Source organism: Notamacropus eugenii, chromosome 2 (assembly GCF_028372415.1).
Source record: "Notamacropus eugenii isolate mMacEug1 chromosome 2, mMacEug1.pri_v2, whole genome shotgun sequence".
In the NCBI taxonomy this organism is placed as follows: domain Eukaryota; kingdom Metazoa; phylum Chordata; class Mammalia; order Diprotodontia; family Macropodidae; genus Notamacropus; species Notamacropus eugenii.
In genome coordinates, this window is record NC_092873.1 from 12,300,735 (window position 1) to 12,323,825 (window position 23,091).

The following is a 23,091-nucleotide window of genomic DNA, read 5'->3' on the forward strand; positions in this document are numbered from 1 at the left end:
AAGTGACTTGCCAAGCCAGGAAGTGTGTGGGCATGTATTTAAACTCAAACCTTGACTCCAGGCCCAGTGCTCTATCCACTGTGCCACCTAGTTGCCTCCGGTGTTACATTAGGAATATAGGAATTAGTTGCATGGGCATTTGAAATAGCTGTAATTGGCTGGAAAGGAAAAGAAGAGAAAAGGGAAAAAAGAAAAGAAGAGAAGGAAAGGAAAGAAAAGGAAAGAAAAAGGAAAGGAAAGAAAAGGAAAGAAAAAGGAAAGGAAAGGAAAGGAAAGAAGAGAAAAGGAAAGGAAAGAAAAAAAGGAAAGGAAAGAAAAAAGAAAAGATAAAAGGAAAGGAAAGGAAAGAAAAGAAAAGAAAAAAGAGAAGAAAAGAGAAAAGAAAAGAGGAAAGGAAAGGAAAGGAAAGGAAAGGAGAGGAGAGGAGAGGAGAGGGGAGGGGAGGGGAGGGGAGGGGAGGGGAGGGGAGGGGAGGGGAGGGGAGGGGAGGGGAGGGAAGGGAAGGGAAGGGAAGGGAAGGGAAGGAAAGGAAAGGAAAGGAAAGGAAAGGAAAGGAAAGGAAAGGGAAGGGAAGGGAAGGAAAGGGAAGAGAAGGAGCAGCGTTAACACCTCCCTCTCACTCAGTCTCTCCAGACCCCGCTCTCAGGAGCCTGGCTGCAGCTGCTGCCCAGAGAGGAAGGGCAGGACATTTGGTCAGCAGGGTTTCTGAGGACTGCAGCCACTCACTGGACTCTTATTCACGAGCATCGGGGCATGAAATGGGAAGTCTTACTGCCCATGCCAGCACAGTGGGAATCCCTTGCCCAGAAATCTAAGAACAGGAAGAAACAAAAAGAACTGCTAGTTGGTTGGAAAAGTGCAGAGACTGAGCTGATGCTGTCTGTCTCAACCTGGGGCGTGTACTCTGGAAGAGGGCCATGACGTCAGGGAGGTGACGTCACGCCGCCTGGGAGGTGACGTCACGGCATGCGGCTGACTCGGATTCCGGTGAGGCGGGCCTGTGCAGGGCACCGGCCTCACTGTCGGGTCCAGGGCCCAGACACGGCCCAGGATGCAGCGGGGGGCGCTGGCCCGTGGAGGCCGACGCCTTTGGGGTTCTCCCTCGGACCATTCAGTGAATCGTCCTGGTGGCTTCGAGCTTTGGAGGACCTGAGTTCAGACTCACCTTCAGATGTTCACTAGCTTCCCGGCCCCAGGCTGAGTCACCAACTTCTGGCTGCCTCAGTTTCCTCCCCCGTAAAATGGGGATGATGTCAGTCTGTCTGACCCACGGTTGTGTGGAGGGTGGACAGAGATGATGTCTATTTGCAAAGCCTCCTGCAAACGTTAAGTCACAGAGAAGGACACTGAGGGTCTAGGGGAAGGAGTGAGACCTCGCTTGCAGTCCCGGGGCTCATTGGCGGCACGTGACCCTGAGCTTTGCCTCCTCACCGCCACGTGTGGTTCCCTGGCTGCACACGCCCTCCCATAACCCCCGAAGTTCCCCCTCCCCCAGCTCTAGGGTGCGCGCGCACTGGGCGCCCAGGGCGCAGGCGCAGTCGAGTACGTGGGGCTCGCGAGCACCCCCTGTGGAGCAGAGCCGAGCGCGGCGCAGCCCCCGGCCCAGGAGCGTAACGCCGGGGACCTGAGCGGTTAGTGGGCTCGGCCAGGAGTGGGGTGGGGTGGGGGCGGCCGGGGAACTTGGCTGGCGTGGCAGGAAGAGGGCCGGGGGAGGCTGTGCCCCCGACCACCCCGTAACTGTGGGCAAAGCCCCTCCTCTCTCTGGGCCTCAGTTTCTTCTTCTGTAAAACGGGCGAATTAAGCTCCACCACCCCTTGAGTCCGGCGTGGGGAGCGGGGGGCCTTGTCGGGGTCCCCCTGGCGGGCCTGAGGGAGGGGCGCAGCCCTCCCCCCACCCCCACTGTGCTGACCCTGCCTTGACTCGTGCGACCCCAAGGACGGAGAGGGAGGGTCTTTTTTCCCTGTTTCTGTAATTTATGGAGCCTGGTAAGGAGGGGCCTGGGCAAGGGGCCCGTGCCCCGCCCCCATCCCCCACCCCACGGAGCGGTGACCGGCCTAGGATGGATCGGCCCCCATTCCCCGTCCTAATGAAGGTGCTTCCAGCCTCGTGGGATCGCGCTGCCCCCCCAGCTCCCGCGGCCGGGGCCCTCCCCGCCAGGCTGGTGGAGGGGGTAACGCCTGTAAAAGTGCGCAGTGCCAGGCACGGGCCATGCGGTAGACGCCTAATCACTGCGGTCCGGGAGCAGAGGGCATGCTGCGGAGGCGTGGGCAGCTCCTAGGGCACCTTGAAGACCTTGCCATCTAGCTCCCCCCGTTTAACAGCTGAGGAGACTGAAGCCGGGGAGGTCAGAAAAGACTTAGCTGGGTAGAAACTCCAGAGCCGCTGTTGTGCGCTGCCCCCTCTTATCTCATGCCCATCTTGAAGATTTACTTATAAACGTTCTTGAACCATTTGGCATGGTGCCGCCGAGCTTGGCTTTCTAGACCTCACGTTCAGACAGAATGACTCACACACTTCTGCTGTCCGCCCTGGTGCTACTTCGGTCATCGGAACCAACCTGATAGGTTGGGTGGTGCCTTAGAGTTGTTTTAATTTACATTTCTGCAATGCTGTGGGATTATAAGGATCAGATGTGGTCCCAGAGCAGAGAGGAGGAAAGGAAGGGGGACTGTGGGTGCAGAATGCTATATGTACTAACAGACATAGTCACTGTTTTCTTTTAAAATCTTTGTTACAAAGAAAGAACCTTGGGCGCTGGAGGAGGAGGAATATATCCAGAAATGACTGTGATGTTAAAACACAAAGTGGTAAGAAAACTTTAAAAAGCGAAGAAATCCAACATTGATTAAAGGCCTACAGTGTGCTAGGCACTATGCTCAGAGCTGGAGATACAAAGAAAGGCGAAAACAATCCATGCCCTCAAGGAGCTCCCAGTCTAATACATATGAACAAGATCTCCTCAGGATAAATTGGGGCTACTTTCTCAGAAGGAAATCACGAAGATTAGGGAGGCTTGGAAAAGACTTCTTGCAGAAAATGGGGCATGAAGAAGCCAGGAAATGTAGGAAGCCTCGATGAGGAGTGAGATACGTCCAGACATGGAACAGCCAGGAGCAATGCGTAGCCTCAGGAGATGGGAAACAGGGCATCTTGAGAGACAAACGTTGAGGAAGACCCAACTCCAGAGTCTGTGGAGGGGAAACAGGCGGAATGGGCCAAAGAGCTGAATCGGGAGTCCTGGAGGTGATGATGTGGTCAGATCTGCCCATTAGGAAGGTGTTTGACAGCTGGGGTACGAGGCATGGAGTGGAAAGAGACAGGATTTGTTCTGTGAAGTTTGGATTCACTCAAAGAGCTGCACTTAAGGACCTAGACGGACACATGCGGCCTCCAGGCTGAAGGTTGGCCACCCTGGTCTGATGTTTTGGACTTTATTATTTGTGCTTAACTGATTAGTTGATACACCCTGTCAGTGGTTATAACAAAACCAAAAGTCTCTATCTAGTTCAGGCCTCTGGGTACCTCACAGCTGACTGACATCACACTGATATTGTGGACTGTGGGTGCAAAGGTTTTGTCAGTAATGTTTGGGGAGACTCACTGTGTAAGGGTGAACCCCCTTTAGAGTGGATCTGAAGGTCCAGAAGAGGCAAAGACCAAGCTATTGAAATGTGAAGTAGAAGCCTTTTCTCTGTAAGCCAGGATGCTTATGATAAAGGCCAGCAAAAAAAAAATGAACTCTTTCTCTCCCTCCCCTTCTCCCTTTCTCTCTCCCCCCTCCCCCCCATCCTGCTACCTCCAGATCCATACCCCAGCCGCTCACATAAGATCCCCAATGGAAATCGAGGAAATGACACTGGTGATTGCCATAGGTGAGGATAAGGAGCCCTCACTAAGGGGGTTATGGTATGAGCCAGGAAGAATTTCTGAATAGGAGAGGCTGGATCTAAGAGCCAAGGCCCTAAAGGAATCTGAGGAGAGGCTTCTGCCAGTCCTGACCTAGGGCTCACTGCCTTTGCTGGAAGAGCCTGGTCCAGTAACGTTCTGGTTGACATGAATGAACACTCAACACTCCCTTTGAAAAGAACACAATTGCCCCCTGCTGAGTCAGAGACTAGAGGTGATAAAGACTGCAACTGCTCATCAAATACTGAGCCCAGGAAGTCAAGTGGGTTGACCTGTCCTTTCAAGACATATCATCCCACAAGGAGCAAGCCTGGTAGAGTGATCCATCTATTACCAACACTGATGTCCTGTCTCAATGAATTTCCCCTTTTCTGGGAAAAGAAAGGACATTGAAGTCGGTCACCTTAGCAATGTGTGTTTATGTGTGCCTCACTACTGTTCATGCCAATTCTCCCCCTACCTCTGTCCCGAATCCATATGAACCCAAGGTTAGGGGAAGAACACTTGTAACTACTCTTTTTGCTGTGATAGTTTAGTAAAACCAGTTTCTGAGAGCTAATTGAATCTACTGGCTCATCGTTCATGGAAACTTGCTGATAAGCTGCAGCGTCAGGAGGTTAACCAAGCATGGAATTGCCCTTGGTCCTGGGACACCCATCTAGGCACCCAATGTGCCATTACCAGTGAGGGATAGGGGAGGGGAGCCCATAAGAGGTGCTGGAATGGGATTGAGAGCCAGAAGAGATCTCAGAAGTCATCAGACCCAGCCCCTTCAGTTTACAGATATAAGGAAACAAGCCAAAAAAGGATGGGACTCATCCAAGGTCACACAGCTAGGAAGTAGCAGGTACAGGATTTGAATAAAGCTTCTGTAACTTTAAATCCAATGGGAAAGGTTGCTGGTAGGGCCAGTGTATTTAATTAGACTAACCCACTTAAAAGAAGTGACACCCAGGTGAGCCTCTAGAGCAGGAACTCTTCAGCTGTGGTCCATCTTTGTTTTCACTAACCTTTGGCTCCCTTTATAAACACTTATATTTTATGTGTTCATTTAAAACAGAGTTCTGAGGAAGTGTCCCTAGGATTCTGCAGAGTGCCAGAGGGGTCTGAGACACACAAAAAAGGTTAAGAAGCTCTGATCTGGACCATGGGAAGGGTAGCTCTGGCTGAGTTTCCTAAGGAACAAGATTGCCTCACATGGGCATGTCTCTTCCCTGTACTGTAAGTGCAGAGAAGCAGGCCATGTGCACTGTCCAACTTTAGCTAGATGTTGTCTCCTCACCCTCGAAGGTAAACAGAAAAAGCATTTCCCTCAGTTGAGCCGGGGTGGAGGTCAAGAATAAGATACTGCTTTAGGGATGAGACACATTCTGGGACAGTAGTCTGAGTCGTTTTTGTACTCTTGGAGCTAAAACACAGATTTTAAGCTCTCCCTGGAGAGGTGCAATGCATCGAGGAGGAAGAAGCCACTTGTCCTCCAGAGAAGGACTTAGCAGAGCCATTGAAGCTGTCAGGTGATGACCCATTGAGGGCCAAAGGAAGAAGACAAGAGTAGGAGTAGCAGGTGATCCCCTGCTGTGGGAACTGAAGAAGCTAATAAAGTCTATTGTCTTTGCCGGGCATGCACCCAAGACATAAGACAGAATCTCCCAAGAATCATCAAAGCAGATGACATTGACCCACGTGCGCCTCACAAATATTGCCAGATATTATAGTCTTGAACAAGACACTGAAGACAGGAGGGGCAAATGTTTTGTTTCCTTCACAGCTGCCAATCGAAAGGAAAAGATGAAGAGAAAAGGGGTTTGGGGAAGTAAACAACTGGCTAAGAAAATGGGAATTGGACTTCTAGACCACAATTTCAAATATAGGGATGCCAGATTCCTGACCAGAGATGGAATACATCTTTTGGGGACTGGTAAAAGTATAATCATTCAAGGTGTTGTGCAGATCTAATCAAAAGAATTTGGAACTAAAAAGAGTGAAAGAGGGAAAAGTTTGTTTATGTCTGTGTTCATCCACAAACAAGATACTCTAGATACTCTAGCTGCAATGAAAGAACAGCATTTGGGATATCAGAAATTCATAAAAGAGAGAACCTAAGAGGAGAGTCAGTGGTAAAAACTCTTGGCCATAACTACCCAAAGTTTAGGCAACAAGCAAGAAGAACAAAAGGTCCTAACCCAAGGAGGTAAATTTGACCTCTTAGGTAATAATGGTAACAGCAACAATAATATAATAAATAGCTAGCATTTTAAGTGTCACAAAGTGCTTTACAAATATTATTATCTTACAACATCCCTAAGAGAGGTGCTATTATTATCTCCACTTTTACACATGAGGAAACTGAGGCAAAGAGGTTTAGTGAGTCCTATAGGCTGTTCGGCCTAGAGGCCGATGAGCTACCCGAGTCTTCTTACCTCTCACAGGTCTTCGGTGATCAGCCGGATAAACGTGTTGAGAGAAGAGACTTTCCAGAGCTGAACAAGGGTTAGGCTTTATTCAGGGTCTTAGTTACATATCCATATGCAGGGTGAATTCTTCCTCAGGAGAGAGGAATCCTTCTCCTCCCAAGGGGCAAGGATCATACAGCAAGAGCATGGGAGCGGAAGAGGGGAGGGACCCTCTTCCCTCCAAGGGCTCCTCGGCAGAATGCCTTCAGGCTTTCCTGTCCCTACTTAAGCTCTCCCGCCGCATAATTTGCACTTGAATACCATGCGTGCTCTCAGCCCCTAGCTATTCAACAACAGTTATGCTCAGACCATGGGCCAATCTCAAGGGTGGGATGCTCTCCCCAGCAAGTTTCCCACTGAGAAGAGGTGGAAATGCACGAGATAGCCCATGTTTCATGCCTCAATCCCCAGCTGTTCCCTGGGGGGCCACATGAGAACTCTGAGGTTTAGAAGTCCTCACTTTTACCTGCCCGAGACTGTCCACGTGAAAACTGAGCTTACACCCCCAACAATATGCCATTTTATTTTAATACCTATGAGGCCATTTTAACTCAGGTCTTTCAGACTCAGGTCCAGCACTCTGTCCACCATGCCACCTAGCTTCCCCTTAGATATCTCGGAGGTAGTATGATAGGATAAATAGAGAGTTGTTCCTGAAATCTAAGTTGCCTTGCCTCTGATATGTATGGTCTATATATGATGCTGGGCAAGTCATTTAATCTCTTGGTTCTTCAAGAACTTCTCTAAGATTAACTTTCAGAGGAGGGATCAGTCAACATTGGTAGGGGGAGTTTCTTCATATAGGAGATCCCTATCCCAATGCAATTACAAATCCAGCCCCCAGCTATTATTGTCTTAGTAGCATAAAACTCATGACTGGAATTTGGCTCTAATTGAGCAGATTTCATTCAACAGAGACAGATGCAGCATGGCTCAGTGGAAAGAGTGCTGGATTTGGAATCAATGGTCTTGAGTTCAAATCCAAACTCTGCTACTTACCACTTCTTTGACCTTGGGCAAGACAAATTTTCCAGGATTCATTTTTCTCATCAGTAGAATGAGAAATTTAGACTCCATGACTTCTGAAGTCCTTTCCAGTTCTAAATTTTTGGTCTTTTGATCTAAGCCTTCTTTGGGTTTCAAGTCATCATACAATATCTACTTTCAGGAAAGGTAAAAGTGGGGAAGGGAGAGGGGAGCGTTATATAGTAAGAAGGTATGTTCACTTGAGGAAATCTAGTAACTAGAATAAGGATGCATGGTGGAAAACATTTGGGTGGTCAGGGGAGGGAAAAACAGAAGTTATTTTGTCATTGGAGTATACTACAGACTGTCTGGTATATCTAGACAGAAAGAAATTCTTGAGGGAAGTGACCATTTCCTCCTAGAGTTTATGATAGAGGAGAGGCAATCCAAGTATGGTCTGAGATGCACTCTAGATTTGGGGAAAGCAGGTTTTAAGTACAAAGGAAGGATAGATAAGATCCTAAGGACTAAAATTCTACAGGGAAATCTCAGGAAACATGGGAAATAATCTACAATGAAATTTTGAAGATGCAAAAATGAAACGGTTCAAATGAGAAGAAAATTGGGATTATGTGAAGAGATAAACATGATTGGACATTGAAATCTCCAACAAACTGTTTTAAAAAGAAATGCAAAGAAGATGGAAGCAAGCAAGATGAACATAAGTGTGATGTAGTCTTGTAAAGATAGGATCAGTCATTCTAAAACTCGAGTTGAGACAGGCAAGGAAATCTAAGGATAATAAAATGAGAGGCAGGTGGCTACATTAGGAGAAATAGAAGGATCAAAGAAGGTTTAGCTCCTGTGCTTGGGGAGGATGAGATGAGGATATTTAGCAAAAGGGGGAAGGCATTGTTATTTTGGTTTTTTTCCTTTGTCAAGGAGAGTGATGGAACTCACAGGGGTAAGAGGGAGTAGAAGGCCAAGATAAGCAAGGAGTACCTACTTACCCTTGATAAATTTAAATAAAAAAGCATTAAGAATTTTTCCATAAGACAACCCAGATCATTATAACTTTATCTCCTGGCAATGCCATTTCCTCATCCAGTAAAAGTATGTGCACACTAACAGCATTTTCTAGTGCCACTGAAATCAAGACTACATAGTTTAGGAACATGAATTTAAAGTGAAAAGAGTACAAGAGATAATTTTGTCCAACTCCCTCATTATTACTGATGGGGAGCAACTCATACGATCATAGATTTAAAGGGCATTGAGTTCAACACCCTTATTTTGTAGAGGGGATTGAGACCCAGAAGGGCAGTGTCTGGATTCAAACCCAATTCATCTGCCTCCAAATCCAGCTTTCTTTTCACTCTGTCCCAATGTGTCTTAGAGTGGCTTGCTCTCTGCCAGTGACATCATCTCTAAGAATCCTGGAAGAGTAACCACATTCCTGTGAGGTTGGAAGGTCAGGCTGCCCAGGAAGAAGCAAGGCTATTATTTTATGTTCTTCTGATCCAAGCACATTGGTGTTTTGCAGTAGCTGGTTTATAGAGGTCTTCTTGGGACTTGCTTGGAGGACCCACCAGACTCGGTACGAACATGCTTCACTTCCCTGTAGAAAAGCTTTCTCTCTTGGACAGCATGGTGTTAGGGGTGAGTGTGACTTCCTGTGAACTCTCCATTTAAAAAGGATGGTTACTTGACTCTGAGGAAATGGGACAGCTTTGGTGAGGTCTTCCAAGGAGCATCAGGGCCTGCTACCTCCAGGTGGCTCACTGTACCCCATGCTCCAGTGTCTTAGGAGTTAGACCCAAAACCAATGTCCCTAAAGAAACGAGAGCTTAACGCAGGTCCTGAGACATTCCAGCCAAGCTGATGCACACCGCAACAGACCTAAAAGAAATAGGAACAGCTATTTTTACTTCTTGTGTTTTCCCGAGGACAGAGACAGTTTTTATTAGCTTGTTCTGTTCCTTTATGTTGCAGTGAACATTCTTTTGACTCTTCTGTTAGACACCAAGCCTTTGAAGGCAGAGAGGATGTTCATAATCTGTCTGTTCACATCCACATTATTGTGGGAAACCTTTCTGCCCCGAATTGGGGAAATCCCTCCCTCTGTTTGTCATGCCAAGCTCTCTTTCCATTCAAGCTACACAGGCCTGTGCCATCACCTTTCACCAGCCCAGTATCCATACTTCGTATCTGCCAGGTTCTACAGCCAATTTGGCCACATGCACCTATCTAGTTTCATAGGGCCCAGCCCCCAAGTAAGAATAATAACTGAGGTTATTGGGGTGACCCACCTTTTGCCATCAATAGAATACCCTGCTGCCAAGTGAACAGTGATACCTTGTGTGATTTGAACAACCAGGTTCAAAACTACGTTCCTCACTGAGAGATGAATATGCTTTTGTAAGCATTTTTCAAAAAGGCAAAAATAGAGTTATATACTAAAACACATATACATAAAGGAATTATTCAGCATTGTTTTTGAGATGATACCTCTATAAAATAAATTTTAAAGAAGGCAATGACTTCTTATGATCCCATCTTTTACTAATCTTTGACTGTGATCAACTTACTTTATTCCTAATTTGTGACTCAAAAATTAGGGACAAAATTTGCTTTTAAAAAATGTTCCTTTGTAAGTCATAATGTTGCTTATAATTTAAGAATCAAAACTCCTTTCTAGGAAGTGTGCACACCTGGAGGCATTCAAAATACTCTAACTTGAGGAGCATTCTAGGGCTTTGTTGCTGTGAATTTCCTGCAAATTTCCAATAAGTACTGAATAGTATACCATCCCAAGTCCGTTTAGGGATCCTCTTGGTCATTGGCTGGGAAAGTTGGGAAAATACTGACAGGCTTCCAAATTCATTATGGGTCTGTATCCTCCATTTTAAAAAGTTATACACACAAAATCCCTAGAAGTTGGGTGATTGTTTGTATTACAGAAACATTTGACTTTGAATGAGAAATTGAAAACTGTGGCCTTAGATTTCCTAAAGCAAAGTGGTCACCAGCTGCCAAGGATCAACCACTAATGAGCTTGGAAGGAGAGCTGGAGAACTATCCTTTCATTTTAACAGAGAAGGAAACTGAGGACCAGGGAGGTGACATAGTTCGTGCGTAGTCACAAATGTAGAGCCAGGGTCTGAATATGAGTTTTCTGGTTGCAAACATCCACTCCATCTCCCCAGAGCAAGTCGGTGGGAGGATGATGGTTTGATTTACAATGGCATCCCTCACAACCAAGTTTGCCTGTTTGCCCATAATCCTGTTCTTTAAAATAATTATCCAATGATTTAATACATGCTGAGAAGGATTCATCCTCAGCTCAGTCTATTCCCCACTCTCGTACAGGGAAATCCAGGCCAGTTTTAGTAGACTTGGGACGTAAAAATGAATTCCTCCTTTATAATGAGAAGAGAGTCTTCAGTGCTAGGGTGGACATAAGACTGCCTGGTGCTAACTGGTAGAGCACTCCACCCATTGTTAAAAGGCATGTGCAAGTGTGTGGGTGGGTGGGCATACCTGTGCCTAGTGCTAGAACTCAAAAGGGACAGCCTCCCTGAGCCTTTAGAGGAAGCTTGACGCCTTGAGTCCTAGTTTGCTTTTCTCAAGGCCAGCCTGGATAGAAGAATGACCAGTAGTACCATTAGCTTTACCAAAGTCCTTATATAAGAATCCAGCTCTTTTGCTATGGGACGACCTTTGTAACACCTCTGTGATCAGTCTCCCTCCGATGAATTCCAGTTGCTTCTGGACTAACATACCCATCCATGACCATCTGGCCCTGTGAATGGGTGGTGGGAGCACCCAGCTCCTCTCTCCTTTGGGACATCCCTTGCACTGTGCCCATGCTGACCATTTTCTCTTCTCCCAGGTCGTCCAGATCATGATGAGCTCCTTCCACATGTTAATGTGGTATTTCCTGTTTGACCTTTATAGCAAACAGCCAGAAGGATATTTTGGCATATATAATCCTATAACCTATAGAGTACAGTATCCATCATGGGCAATCAGTGTGAGTAGAATACCCTCCCCTGTCTTTCTGTCTTCCCGCCTCCACCCCACCCCCACCCCATGGGATAGTGGTAAGGAAAAGAAAGACTTTCATATTTTGAGATATTTACCAAGAGTATATCTGTGAGCTAAGGAGAGGGCTGAGGGAGCTGTTTTCATACAAAAGAACTGCTTAACGCTCTCCATCCCAGCAGAGTTCTACCTCCTGTGGCACAGTCTGGAGATGCTGTTTGTAGAGAGCTTAGCACAGTACTGGGTATGTAGTAGGTGCTCAGTAAAGGCTCCTCTCTTTTTAAACATGGCGCACAGCCCCCAGTGTTCAGTGGTCAAAATGACTCAAGCCTGCAAGGAAGGAGGCTGCACAGTACAGTGAAACACACCGAGAGGTCAAAAGACCTTGAGTTTAAATCCTGCCCTTATGTGGTATCAAACTAGTCCATCCTGCTGGGCCTCAGTTTCCCCAGATATAAAATGAGAGGGTTGTACAGCCTCCCAGTGCCTGTGTAGCTCCAGACTGGTAGTCCTTTGGAGGTATCTCATCTGTGAGGCCATGACATACATCATCCCATACATTGTTTTCAGAACTAACACTTGACTTTCCCATGGCCTCTTCAGAGATCTCAGCTGCCAGGGCAAAGCAAGTAGGTGCTATTCCCATTTCAAAATGAGGAAACAGATTCTGAGAGGGAGTTATTTGCCATTGGTCACACAACTAATAAAAACTGAAGTCAGGATTTGAACACAGTTTCCTCTGCTGCCTCCAAATCTGAGGTTCTTATCATTACCCCACAGTGTCCTTGTAGAGTTCAGAAATGAACTCAGTTCACCAAGCATTTATGAAGTCTCTTCCATGTGCCCAGCTCTGTGCTAGAGACTGAGAAAACAAAGACAAACAAAGCAGGGCTGTCCTCAAGAATCTTACCCTCCAAACCCCAGTAAATATGAGGGGGAGAGGACACGACCCAGTTGCAGAAATTACAATATCATTAAGGTAGCACTAGGAAGGACCTCAGGCCGTCACTTTCAATCCCCTCATCTTACAGATAGGGCCAGTGAGGCCTAATGTCTCAGGTGGGATTCAAACCCAGGGCCTCAGACTCTAGAGCCAGTCTTCTTTCCCTTTGACCTCATGCTCCAAGTGAGCAGCTGGACTGGGCTCTGAAAGGAAGGCAGAGGCCTAGAGAGAGGTGGACGAAGAGTCCAAGACAGACTTGGAACCTGGATACCAAGAAAGGGCAAGGTTGCCCCAGCTAGACCTTGGAAGATCAGGAGGAGAAGCTGGAGGAAGCAGCATTGGGAAAGGAGTTAAAGGCCCCACCAACAGATCTGAGCTCACTGTTCATTCTAGCCTCTGCCTGCCAAGATAGGCATTTTTATATAAACTCATTGTCTTGGGGAACAGCCAATGGTACTGGCAAGCAGGGAAGAGAGAATATTTTAGTGCTATCGATAGCTGCTGCCTCCAGGGATGGTAGTCATAAACCAAAGGACATGCCTCTCCCATGTTCACTGGAGAGAGGACCGCTCCCTCTGTGTCTCCAAACATATCATTTGTGGGTTGTACATCTGAGAGCACTGAGCTAGGATCCATACTGACCATTGAAGAGTCAAGATTTCGAGTGGGCACCAGCTCATTCAACTGCTTCATTTTACAGAGTCCCAGAGAGGGGGAGGTGACTTGCCTGAGCTCACAAGATATTCAGGTTCCCAGGCTCCAGCCAGTGCATAGGCCATGTGACCCTGGGTGGCATCACCTTCTTACCATAAAAAAGTAGCAGTGGCCACCCTGTCATTGATAATGTGAGTACCAGGCTGCTTGAAGGAAGTCACAGGGACAGAATGGAGCACACTAACTTGAATATGGTAGGCATTTAATAAATGTTTGTTGAATTGAATTGTGATGCTCAGAGGAGTTCAGAGATCCCTGACACAAGTTAGGGTCCCAGGCTCAATATGGTAGAGTGCCTACAAGTCTGCTTTAGAGTCAGAAGACCCAGGCTCTCATCCCCCCACCTACTATCTTTGTAGTCTTGGGCAAGTCCCCGTACTTGAGGCACTGCAAGGAACTCCATTTGCTTTCTCTACTAAATCTTGGATGGGATATGATCTGCCTCGGTGAAGGGAGCTTCCACACCAGGAATTCCTCTTTGTTGCTACAAACATAGGCCCTCTCTACCTCCCTGGGCTTCCCAGCCTCATGACTGTGGCCTCAGATTCAGCAGCTGAGGCCAGCTAGATGCTGGCAGCTCTGAGCTCTGCCCTCATGATTCTGAGTGGCTGACGTTAGGGCACTTAGCATGGGCTACCAAGGGGAAAAAAGGGAAAGTGATTGCCACCAAACAGACTTTTGCTTATCTGAGAATAATTTAAATGAGGAAGGGATTCTATGGGTATATGAAGAGCTGTGAGGGCAGAGGGATTAGGTTTAGTACCAGAGACCCAGAGCTGGAAGGAACCTCAGAAACACTCAAATCCCAACGCCCTCATTTTACAGATGAAGAAACTGAGACCTGGAGAAATAAAATGCTTGCCAAGTCATAAGGTGGCAAGTGACAATGGGCAGGTGTGAACCCTGAACTCTAAAGTCAAACTTGATCTGTTTGTTTTGACTCCAGAAGACAGATTAGGAGCAAAGGCAGAAGTTGTGAGTGGGCTTAACATTAGGAAAGCACCCCCTAGCCAAGAGAGCTCTCCTCAGTGGATGCCCTGGAGAGCTTGGGCCAGAGGCTGGATGACCTGAGGGTGCTCCTGGGGGCTTCCTTTTGTGTTCTGGCTGGGATCTGGGATGGGTCCCACTCAGCAAGGACACTGACAATGTGTATTTTCTACACAGTTCTTCCTGTCCGGGATCCTCTCAGTAAGTGAAGCCAAGTACTCCTCCATCCAGTTGGTAAGTCAGCAGGCGTGGGAATGCCTACCTGCCAGCCTTCTATGTAAAGGTGGAGGAGAGCTTTAAGGCAGAGATGGCAGAGTCCCAGAACAGTCAGTCCCCCTCCTCCAAGGCTGCAGTGGACTCAGGATCCTTCCCAGACCCAGCACTCCCTTCACCAGGGCAGATTGAAATCCACCTGCACCTTCTCATCCTGGGAAATTTGTGTCCATGTTCTCCTAAGGATTTTCCACAAGGCAGGCTCAGTGTACTGAAGGCACCCCTCAAGGCCCTTGTGGATTTTATGGGTGCCTCTTGGGCTCTCTTGTCCTTCATATGATCTGTATGACTATCATCTTTCCTCTCTCACTTTCTCTCTCTCCCCCTCCATTCCTCTCTCCTTCCCTCTGGTAGACTAGAAAGTTAAAATTCTGGAATTTTAGACCTGGAGGAGACCTTGGAAAACAGCTAGTTCAGGGGTCCTTAATCTTTCTTGGATCTTGGTGTCAATCTGGTGAAGCCTGCTGACTCCTTCTCAGAATAATGTTTGTTGCCACCATTCATAATGGAAAGAAATGCTAAATTTCATTTATATAATTCCCATCTAAACTCATGAACCCCCTGCAGTCCTATGGACCTCTGGTTAAGGGTCCTTGATCAAATACAACCCTTTGATTTTTTTTCAGAGGGGTTACCCACAAAGCTGAACCCCAGTTTCCCAACTGATGGGCTCTAGAATTGGAAGGCACTTGAAGGACAATGGGAAGATAATGGGCCCAGAGAGAGATCATGGAATTTACCAGAGTTCAGACCTGCAGCACAGAGCAGAGTCAGAATAAAAACCCAGGTCTTGTGACCCCAAATTCAATGGTCATCCCAGTTGCTGAGGCCCCAGTGGTCCTAAAGACTGTAAAGGGAAAGAAACTAGATCAAAGGTTAGGCACCAAGGCCCCTGACAGAAAACCAGACCATTTCCTCCAAAGTCATCTCCTTACTCCTAATTTCAACTTGCATTTCCTTTTCAGAGAAAATTGGCATTCTTTGGAAACTTTGTAAGTGCCACAATAGCATCAATTGGCATCATTCTCATCATCATTGAATTGTGTTCAGAAGATGAAATTTCCTATAAAAATTTTTCCAGAGCAGTAAGTAGCCACTTACGGAGAGAGGTCCCAGTTTCTAAATGATGGTGGAGTTTGGGGGAACAGGAAGGCAGAGGAGGCTGTCTGCAGGAACCGGGCAAGGGAGGTGCGCGTAGTGACCAAACTATCGATTAGCAGGTATTCAGAAGGATCCACAGAGGTGGCTCTCACTGTGCTAGGAGCGCCTGGGGATGAAATAACAAAGCAGGAAACAATGCCTGTGCTGCAAATGCAAATGTGCAGCTAGGGAGCCCTCAAAGTCTGCTTGGGCCATGTGGTAAAAGGGGTTTGTTTTCGCCTCTTTGATGGGATCTTAGATGGAGACTGGAAGACAGTGAGCATTTGTATAGGGCTAGCAAAGTACTTTCCACGCTTATCTCAGTCATCACAAACAGCCCTGGGAAGGAGGTGCTGTCATTATCCCCACTTTACAGATGAGGAAACCAAGGCAGACAGAGACCCAGTGACTTGTCTGAGGCCTGCTTTTTGTGCAGCTCCCTAGAGACCACTGGACCACTTGTCCTGACAAAGGGATAGTAAAGTCTGCACCGTCATGCTAGGTTACATGAATGTAACAGCAAGCCCCCCAGCACACACAGGAGGGCCTGCTGCACAGGTTCTTAGGTGCGCTTTTCTTTTCTTTACAATATATATATATATATTTTTTATTTGTTTTCAGTGTTCTACAATCACTACATAGAACTTAGATTATTTTTTCCCCTCCCTACCTCCCCCTTCCCTCCCCCAAAATGGCATATAATTTTATATAGGTTCTATATGGACGTTCCTATTAAATACATTTTCATTGTAGTCATGTTGTATAGAAGAATTAAAACGAATGGGAGAAATCATATAACAAACCAAAACGTAATACAAAAGAAAATGATCTGCCACATTCTGCAATTGAATTTCAAAATTCTTCTCTGGGTATGGAAGGCATTTTGCCTTAAAAGATCGTTGGGAATTTTTTAAAGTCCTTGCATTGCAAAAACTCTTGCACACTGTGGTCGTTGCTGTGCACAAAGTTCTCCTGGTTGTGCTCCTTTCACTCAGCATCAGATCATATGCCTTTCAGGCCTTCCAGGCCTCTCTGAAGTCTTCCTGTTCATCATTTCTTATGGCACAATAGTATTCCATTACATTCATATACCACAGTTCATTCAGCCACTCACCAATTGATGGGCATCTCCTTGATTTCCAGTTTTTGGCCACCACAAAGAGAGCTGCTGTAAATATTTTTGTACATGTGGGACCCTTTCCCACTTTTATGATCTCTTGGGTATACAGTCCTAGAAGTGATATTCCTGGGTCAAAGGGTATGCACATTGTTGTAGCCCTTTGGGCATAGTTCCACAGTGCTTTCCAGACTGGGTGGATCAGCTCACAGCTCCACCAACAATGAATTAGTGTTCCAAGTCTCCCACATCCTCTCCAGCATCTAACTGTTCCGTCATGTTAGCCAATCTGATAGTCAGATGTGGTACCTCAGAGTTGTTTTGATTTGCTAGATCTGCCTTTCTAAGGAAAGCAACCTTAAAAGGGGCAAACAATCTTACTTTAATGAAGCACATTCACTTAGTTCAGGGGAAAAGTCAGCACCTTGAACTTCAGAGAAAATACAAACAGATATTACAAACAGAAAAAGCAACAGACGGCTTCCAACTGTCTGACCACAGGCAATACATACGTTGTTACCAGAGAGAGAAGCACCACCATCTGGGTTTTCAGAGTGGGGGTGGGGGCGCTCCTTAGCAGCGTTCCTGAGTCTCTCTGGCCTACTCACACAAAGACTCTACCAGTGATTTGAGCCCCAAAGCAAAACCTCACCTCACACACACTTTTCAGAGCTGGAGGGCATGCCACCCCGAGCCTCATTAGCAATCAAAAAAAGGTGTGGGCCTTCATACAAAAGCAGCCTCCCTCAGCCCCACCCCAGGCCTGTTACTGGATAGGAAGATTTTTAATTCCCATTACAATAGTGCATAGCGTGCAAGAGCTGAAATCAGGGACACTCATCTTTCTGAGTTCAAATCTAGCCTCAGAAAATTACTAGCTGTACGACCGACCTTAGGCAACTCACTTCACCCTTTCTACCTCAGTTTTCTCATCTGCAAAATGAGCTAGAGAAGGAAATGGCAAACCACTCTAGTATTTTGCCAAGAAAACCCCCAATGGAGTCACGAAGAGTCAGACAAACTAAAACGACTGATACGTACATGTAGTACAGCCATGGCCTCCCAGTTCAATTCACAGCTCCTTTGGTTCTGGAGGGTGTAGAGAGGCCAACAGTGCACAGAACGCTGGTTCTCAAGGCTGAGGATTGGGGAGTTGTGACTGAAATTATCATAATAGCTGCCACGTCTACAGCACCTGCTACATGCTCAGCTCCCTGTGAAGCGCTGTACAGGCATTATCTCATGTGCGCCTCACAACAGGCAGGTGCTGTTATGTTATCTCCATTTTACAGAGAAGAAAACTGAGGTTAACCAAAGGCAGCCTTGAAGAGACTTGACGCAGGCTCACAAGCTCCAGATGCAGGGCTCAGTGCACTTGGGCACCATCTAGTGGCCTCAAAAGGAATGATGAAAAATGGCCAGTAACAGAATTGATCTAGCACTGGTGGGAGGGAGGAGTGAGTGGGCAGTGCCTGGACCTTCCTGATGCCAGTACCCCATCTGCTTGGCAGGTATTTCCCAGGTGATTGACATGGATCTGCCCAAACTTCTGGGCATTGTCTTGTCTCTTTTACCTTCTCCTGCTCCTCTTCTTATCTGTGGTTGACCAACCGGCTTTCTGCTGTTGAATTGATTTTCCAAGTCAGTCTTCTACTGACAAGAGAATTAGCCTTGAAAACAAGGGATGTTCTGGTTGCTTGACAGGGTTGGGTTTTTTTTTTTTTTTATCATGGGAACATATGCAAGGGAGCTAGGATTTAGTCAGGGTGGGTAAATACAAGTGTGGAAGTTATCTGAGGCTTATCTAAAGCACAAAAGGGTTAAGTTATTTCACCAGGGACACTGACCTGGTATGTGGTGAAGGCTGTATTTGAACCCAAGACCTCCGAAGCCCTGCGTTTAAGAGGCTGCTAAGTGACCCAGTGGAGAGAATGATGACTTAGGGGGTCAGGAAGACCCCAGTCACTATCCCTCCTCAGACATGTCAGCCCTATCACCCCGGGCAAGTCACTGGACATCCTTTAACCTCAGTTTCTTCATCTGTAAAATGGACAGAATCCTAATAGTACCTACTTCCCCAAGGCTATTGTGAAGATTGAATGAAATAAGTAAAGTACTTTGTAAAGGTTAGTCATGTTGTTATGTTCTACTGCCTCTCCAGTTCTCCTGGATGTTGATGGATTGACATTCTGGCTCACTGGTCACCAGTGAGTCTGTTAGGGTGAATCAGCTCCCCATTTCCCCAGAAGCCACAGAGATCCTTTCTGTATCTCTGCAGACTTGGAAGTATGCTGGTAAATATTTAACAGGAAAAAAACAAACATAGCCAACACACTGAAATTAATCTGCATTATTACCATTTTCTCCATAGGACAGCTAGGTGCCACAGTATAGTGGGCCTAGAGTCAGGAACTCATCTTCCTGAGTTGAAATCTGACCTCAGACACTGCACCCTGTTTACCTCAGGTTCCTCATCTGTAAAGTGAACTGGAGAAGGAAATGGCAAACCATTCCAGTATCTTTGCCAAGAAAACCCCAAGTGGGGTCACAGAGAGTCGGACACAGTTGAACAATTTCTCCACCATTTTCTCCATCCCTTTCTTAAAGCTAGATAATCAACAAACACTTAAGCCCAGAATTTTAGCCTTTGCAGATTCCTGAGGACTGCCAGTTTTGCAGTAGGCTCGTGAATCTCAGCAGCCCCCAATGTTGACCCTAGAATGCCCTCCTCAGGTGCCCTGACCCTCCTCTGCTTCTCTAGAGTGCTTATTCACTGAGGAAGGTTGTGATGAATTCTCCCTTTGTTTCTTTTACAGAATGTGGGAAGGATGGTTTCCATGATTTTGCTAGTCACCTCCCTCTTGGAGTTCAGCCTCACATTTACCTACATCTGTTACATACTTTGTAATTGGGTGAGTTTTCTTCTTTCTGGTCAATCTGGAAATAATCCATTTCTGGGTGTCACGGACCCATGTGGGCTAAGGAGCCAAAGGTGTAGAGGCCCTGGTAAAGGAGGTTTGGGGAGGAGAAAAATGTAGGTAATGAGAAGAGGACTCAGCCATTCAACAGTGACAGTGTCCTTGCTTGGGACTACACATGGTGCTAAGACAGGAGAGGGAGGGACAGCCTTCTCAAATCACAGAATCACACGTTGAGCATTGAAAGAGAGCAGATGCCTCCTTCTCCATGTGAGGAAGCTGAGGCCCAGGAAGGCAAGGTGGAAGGCCCAAGGCCAAAGAGGTCCCATGTGGCTGATCTGGGGTCCCTCTTAGAGAGCTCTTTCAGATACACTGTCATTTGCCATTGTTTCATATTGAGTCAGCACAGCCACCCACCAGACCCACCAGAACTGGGGCTTTTAGCTTGGAGTCTGTGAAATTGTTTTTTAAATGTTTTGCAAGTTGTTTTTCAATAGAATTGGTTTCCTTTATAATCCTTCATCTTTGATTTGATGCTTTTAAGGATGTGATTCAGAATAGGGGTCCATAGGCTTCCCCAAACTGAAGGGGCCCAAGGGGGCCAGAACTATATTCTGAAAGGGTTGGAGCAGAGGGTCTCTCCATCATGAGAGATGGTTCCTGCAGTGGAGTGGGCCACTCTAGACCTCTGATCTCGATCCCAGGGGCCACAGTGCCTTATTTCACCAGATTTGGGATCAGGAAAGGAACTGATTCCCTTCTAGCATCATAATAGAAGACAAAACTAAATGATGACAGTGAGGATTGATGTGGATAGGTACATTTATATTTCAGTGTCCATAACATAAAGAGTCAAATCTGGAAGGGAGTGAAGAAGCCCTTGGATCCAGCCTCTTTTTACAGAGGAGGCAACTAAGGCTCCCAAAGATTAGATGTTTGGTCTGTGGTCAGCCAGCCAGCAGAGACAGCAACCTTGGAACCCTGCCATTCCTTCTCCTCTCTCACACTCCCAGCCTCTCAGAAATCCTACAACTGACCAAGATTTCCATCCTCAGCCCCTGGAGTGATAACCCTTGACTGCTTAGAATCCCATCTTTCTTGAGTGGAGCAAGAAGGGTGAAGAGCCCTCTACCAGGATCAAGGATCTTTCAGTATCTATGTACAAAAGTAGAGAACCATCCTCTGTTAAGCTGGCCTTGGGGATGGATGTTCCAAATCCACAAGATGACAGCCTCACCTTTTCTTTTTGCCTTTGTCTTGAGATCTTTAACTTAAATAGATTTAGTTCCATAATTTCTCTTTAACTGGTCACTCTCTAGGTTTGGGGCCAAGGCAGGGACCATAGCTCCAGAGGACTAGAACTTTCGTGGGAGGGATTAGAAAGGACCAGGAGGCACAGCTGAAAGGGATCTCAGAGATGATTGAATCCAGTGCCCTCACCCTGCAGATGAACAAATTAGGATCCAAAGAGGAATCTGTCCCAGTTCACTAGCAAGAGTCTGGAGTAGGACTGCAGATTGAGCACTGGTGGTGAGCCTCAAAATCAGGTCACAAAGTGTGAGTGACAGAATCCGGTTCCTTGGCCTCCAAATCCAGCATTCTTGCCACTGCATAATTCTGCTTCTAGGCCAGGGTTCTGTGCCTTTGTTTGTGGCCTGGAGCCCTTGGGCAGCCTAGAGAAGCCTATGGGCCACTTCTCAGAACTATGGCTTTAAATGAAAAGGTACTAATAATAAAATGTATAGGATTGCTAAGGAAACCAATCCACTTCAGATGCAGGTGTCGTTTTTCTTCTCCTCTGACTCCACTGACCCCCTAAAATCAATCTGGTTAAGAGCCCCAGCTCTAGAAGTTCAGGCTGTATCTTGGAGTAAAGAGACTTCAAAAGCTGAAAAGGCCCCAGACCTGGCGTGCACCCCCAGGCTCCGGGCCAGCCTGAAAAAATGAGAGGATTAATAATAAAACATAATACTATAAAAAGTACAATAAAAGCAAGCAGAAAACAGAAAAGCAAATTTTGCATGAAGAGCTTGCATTCCCATATGTCTTTAGGCATGTAATTTTGGGGCTCTTAGAAAAGCACAGATTTCCCACGTCAGAGTGGGTGTCAGCATCCAGCCCACCAAGGCAACCCTTCCCACTGGTCACCATGAGCACTTTGCAGCCTTAGCTGGGAGACCTCCCGGGCTGCCTGGGGAGTACTGGTGGCCCCATTGGCTGCAGACCTCATGGACTTTTCTTTTGTGTGTGCTGAGCCCTGATAGGCGTTTGCCTTCTTTCCTAGAATAGCTTCATGAAAGAGAACACACCAGAGAAGGATACACACTGTGATGTTGGAGAGGCAGACTATGCTGAGAAAGAGGAGGAGGAAGATGATGATGATGAAAATGAGGAAATAATGGAGGAAGAGGAAGAGGAAGACAAGGACAGAGAAAGAAAAGAGGAGCTGAAAAAAGAGACATCCTTCTAAGGCCTTGTGGGGAATGCCATGCTCACAGCCAAGAGTGCAGAGCAGCCAGCCAGGGGCCTCCTCTGGGAGAAGATGCTCACTATGCCATTGTGCTGTAGGGGCCAGGAAGCTCCTGGGCTTTTCTCCATGTCATATCTCGGAGGTGGCCAACTTGGTGCCCAGCCACGGCTCTGATGTGTCTACAAAAACCTGTCTCTGTGTATGGAAGAAGACCACCCCCCTCCCCCCAGGTCTTTTGGCAGAAGCCCAGGCAGGCCTGGCCTGCAGAAACTTCTCCCCACTCAAGCCCCTAGCTCTGATCCTGGATCCACCTCCAAAGTGAATCAGGTTGGGAATCTAGGAAACGTCACCCACCCTGACCTCAGCTGGCTCTTCTGCTATGAAGGGGTCACTTCTGTTAATCCTATTTCCCCTCATTCCATGATCACCTGTTTCATTGGTCTTAGGGCAACCAGTTCTCCCATGGATCTGGGTTCAGTTCAGGTGGTTCCCCTTCCCTCTGAATGGCTCAGTCCCCCAGGAAGCCTTGGGTCAGGCACATAAATCATGTTAATGGTTCACCTCATTGGCTGATTGTGTTTTCTCCTTCCTTGTGCTTTCTTCTCTTCTGACTCTCTCCACATGTCAGAATGGGGCAGCAGATAGAGTCGCGGATGTGGATGCAGGCAACAAGGCATGCTTCCAATCCCATCTCACACCCTACCAAGCTCTGGGAGCTGTCTGCGCCTCAATTTTCCCATTTGTAAAATGACAAGGGTAAGACCTGATCACCTCTAAAGTCCTGTCCATCTGTGATTCCAAAACCTCATGATTCCTGAATCTACAAATGAAGCTTTCTCACTTCCAAATAGCCCTTTCTTCAAACTAGAGTTAAAAGGGACCTTTGAAGTCACCTAGTCAAGGGTCATAAAGCTAGATCTACAGTGGATCTCTCTCGTCCAACCCTCTCATCTCTTAAATGGGAAAACTGACATCTAAGTTCACAAAGAAAATATGACTTGAACCCAAGGACTCTGACTCAAGAGTCAATGGTTTTGGTTTGTTTGTTTCCTCCCCGGCCTATGCCTTCTGCATATTACAGACGAGGAAAATAAACCCTAGAGTGAGAAAGTGGACTGTCCAAAGTCACACAAGCAAGAACCCAGGGCTTCTGATTCCCA

The 23,091-nt window shown here is 46.8% G+C and overlaps 1 protein-coding gene and 1 long non-coding RNA gene across 5 annotated transcripts in view; one reads left to right on the forward strand and one right to left on the reverse strand.

Moving 5' to 3' along the window:
- LOC140524382 (uncharacterized) overlaps positions 1–1,525 on the reverse strand; it is a 58,497-nt gene extending 56,972 nt beyond the window's left edge. Inside the window, exon 1 of the long non-coding RNA XR_011973702.1 lies at positions 1,166–1,525. This is a non-coding gene — a long non-coding RNA (uncharacterized lncRNA). The remainder of the gene's footprint in view (positions 1–1,165) is intronic.
- On the forward strand, positions 1,521–22,496 carry MS4A13 (membrane spanning 4-domains A13). Of its 4 annotated transcripts, none has more exons than XM_072638769.1 (7): positions 1,521–1,631; positions 8,869–8,984; positions 11,218–11,358; positions 14,191–14,247; positions 15,252–15,371; positions 19,360–19,455; positions 21,746–22,496. In XM_072638769.1, the coding sequence occupies exons 2-7, from the start codon at positions 8,931–8,933 to the stop codon at positions 21,929–21,931; spliced, it is 654 nt and encodes a 217-aa protein (XP_072494870.1). In that variant the 5' UTR covers positions 1,521–1,631; positions 8,869–8,930; the 3' UTR covers positions 21,932–22,496. The 4 variants fall into 4 exon arrangements, with proteins under 4 accessions (XP_072494870.1, XP_072494872.1, XP_072494871.1 ...); XM_072638771.1 differs by having other exon boundaries at positions 8,869–8,922; XM_072638770.1 differs by having other exon boundaries at positions 8,872–8,984.
- Positions 22,497–23,091: the final 595 nt, after the last annotated feature.

What these genes read in the sequence shown, in the direction of transcription:
- MS4A13 (XM_072638769.1), top strand. Translation starts at nt 8,931, where the DNA reads ATGCTTCACTTCCCTGTAGAAAAGCTTTCTCTCTTGGACAGCATGGTG. An exon ending in TGGACAGCATGGTGTTAGGG is followed by an intron (nt 8,985 to 11,217) that starts GTGAGTGTGACT and finishes CTCTTCTCCCAG; the next exon opens with GTCGTCCAGATCATGATGAG. An exon ending in ATAAAAATTTTTCCAGAGCA is followed by an intron (nt 15,372 to 19,359) that starts GTAAGTAGCCAC and finishes TTTCTTTTACAG; the next exon opens with AATGTGGGAAGGATGGTTTC.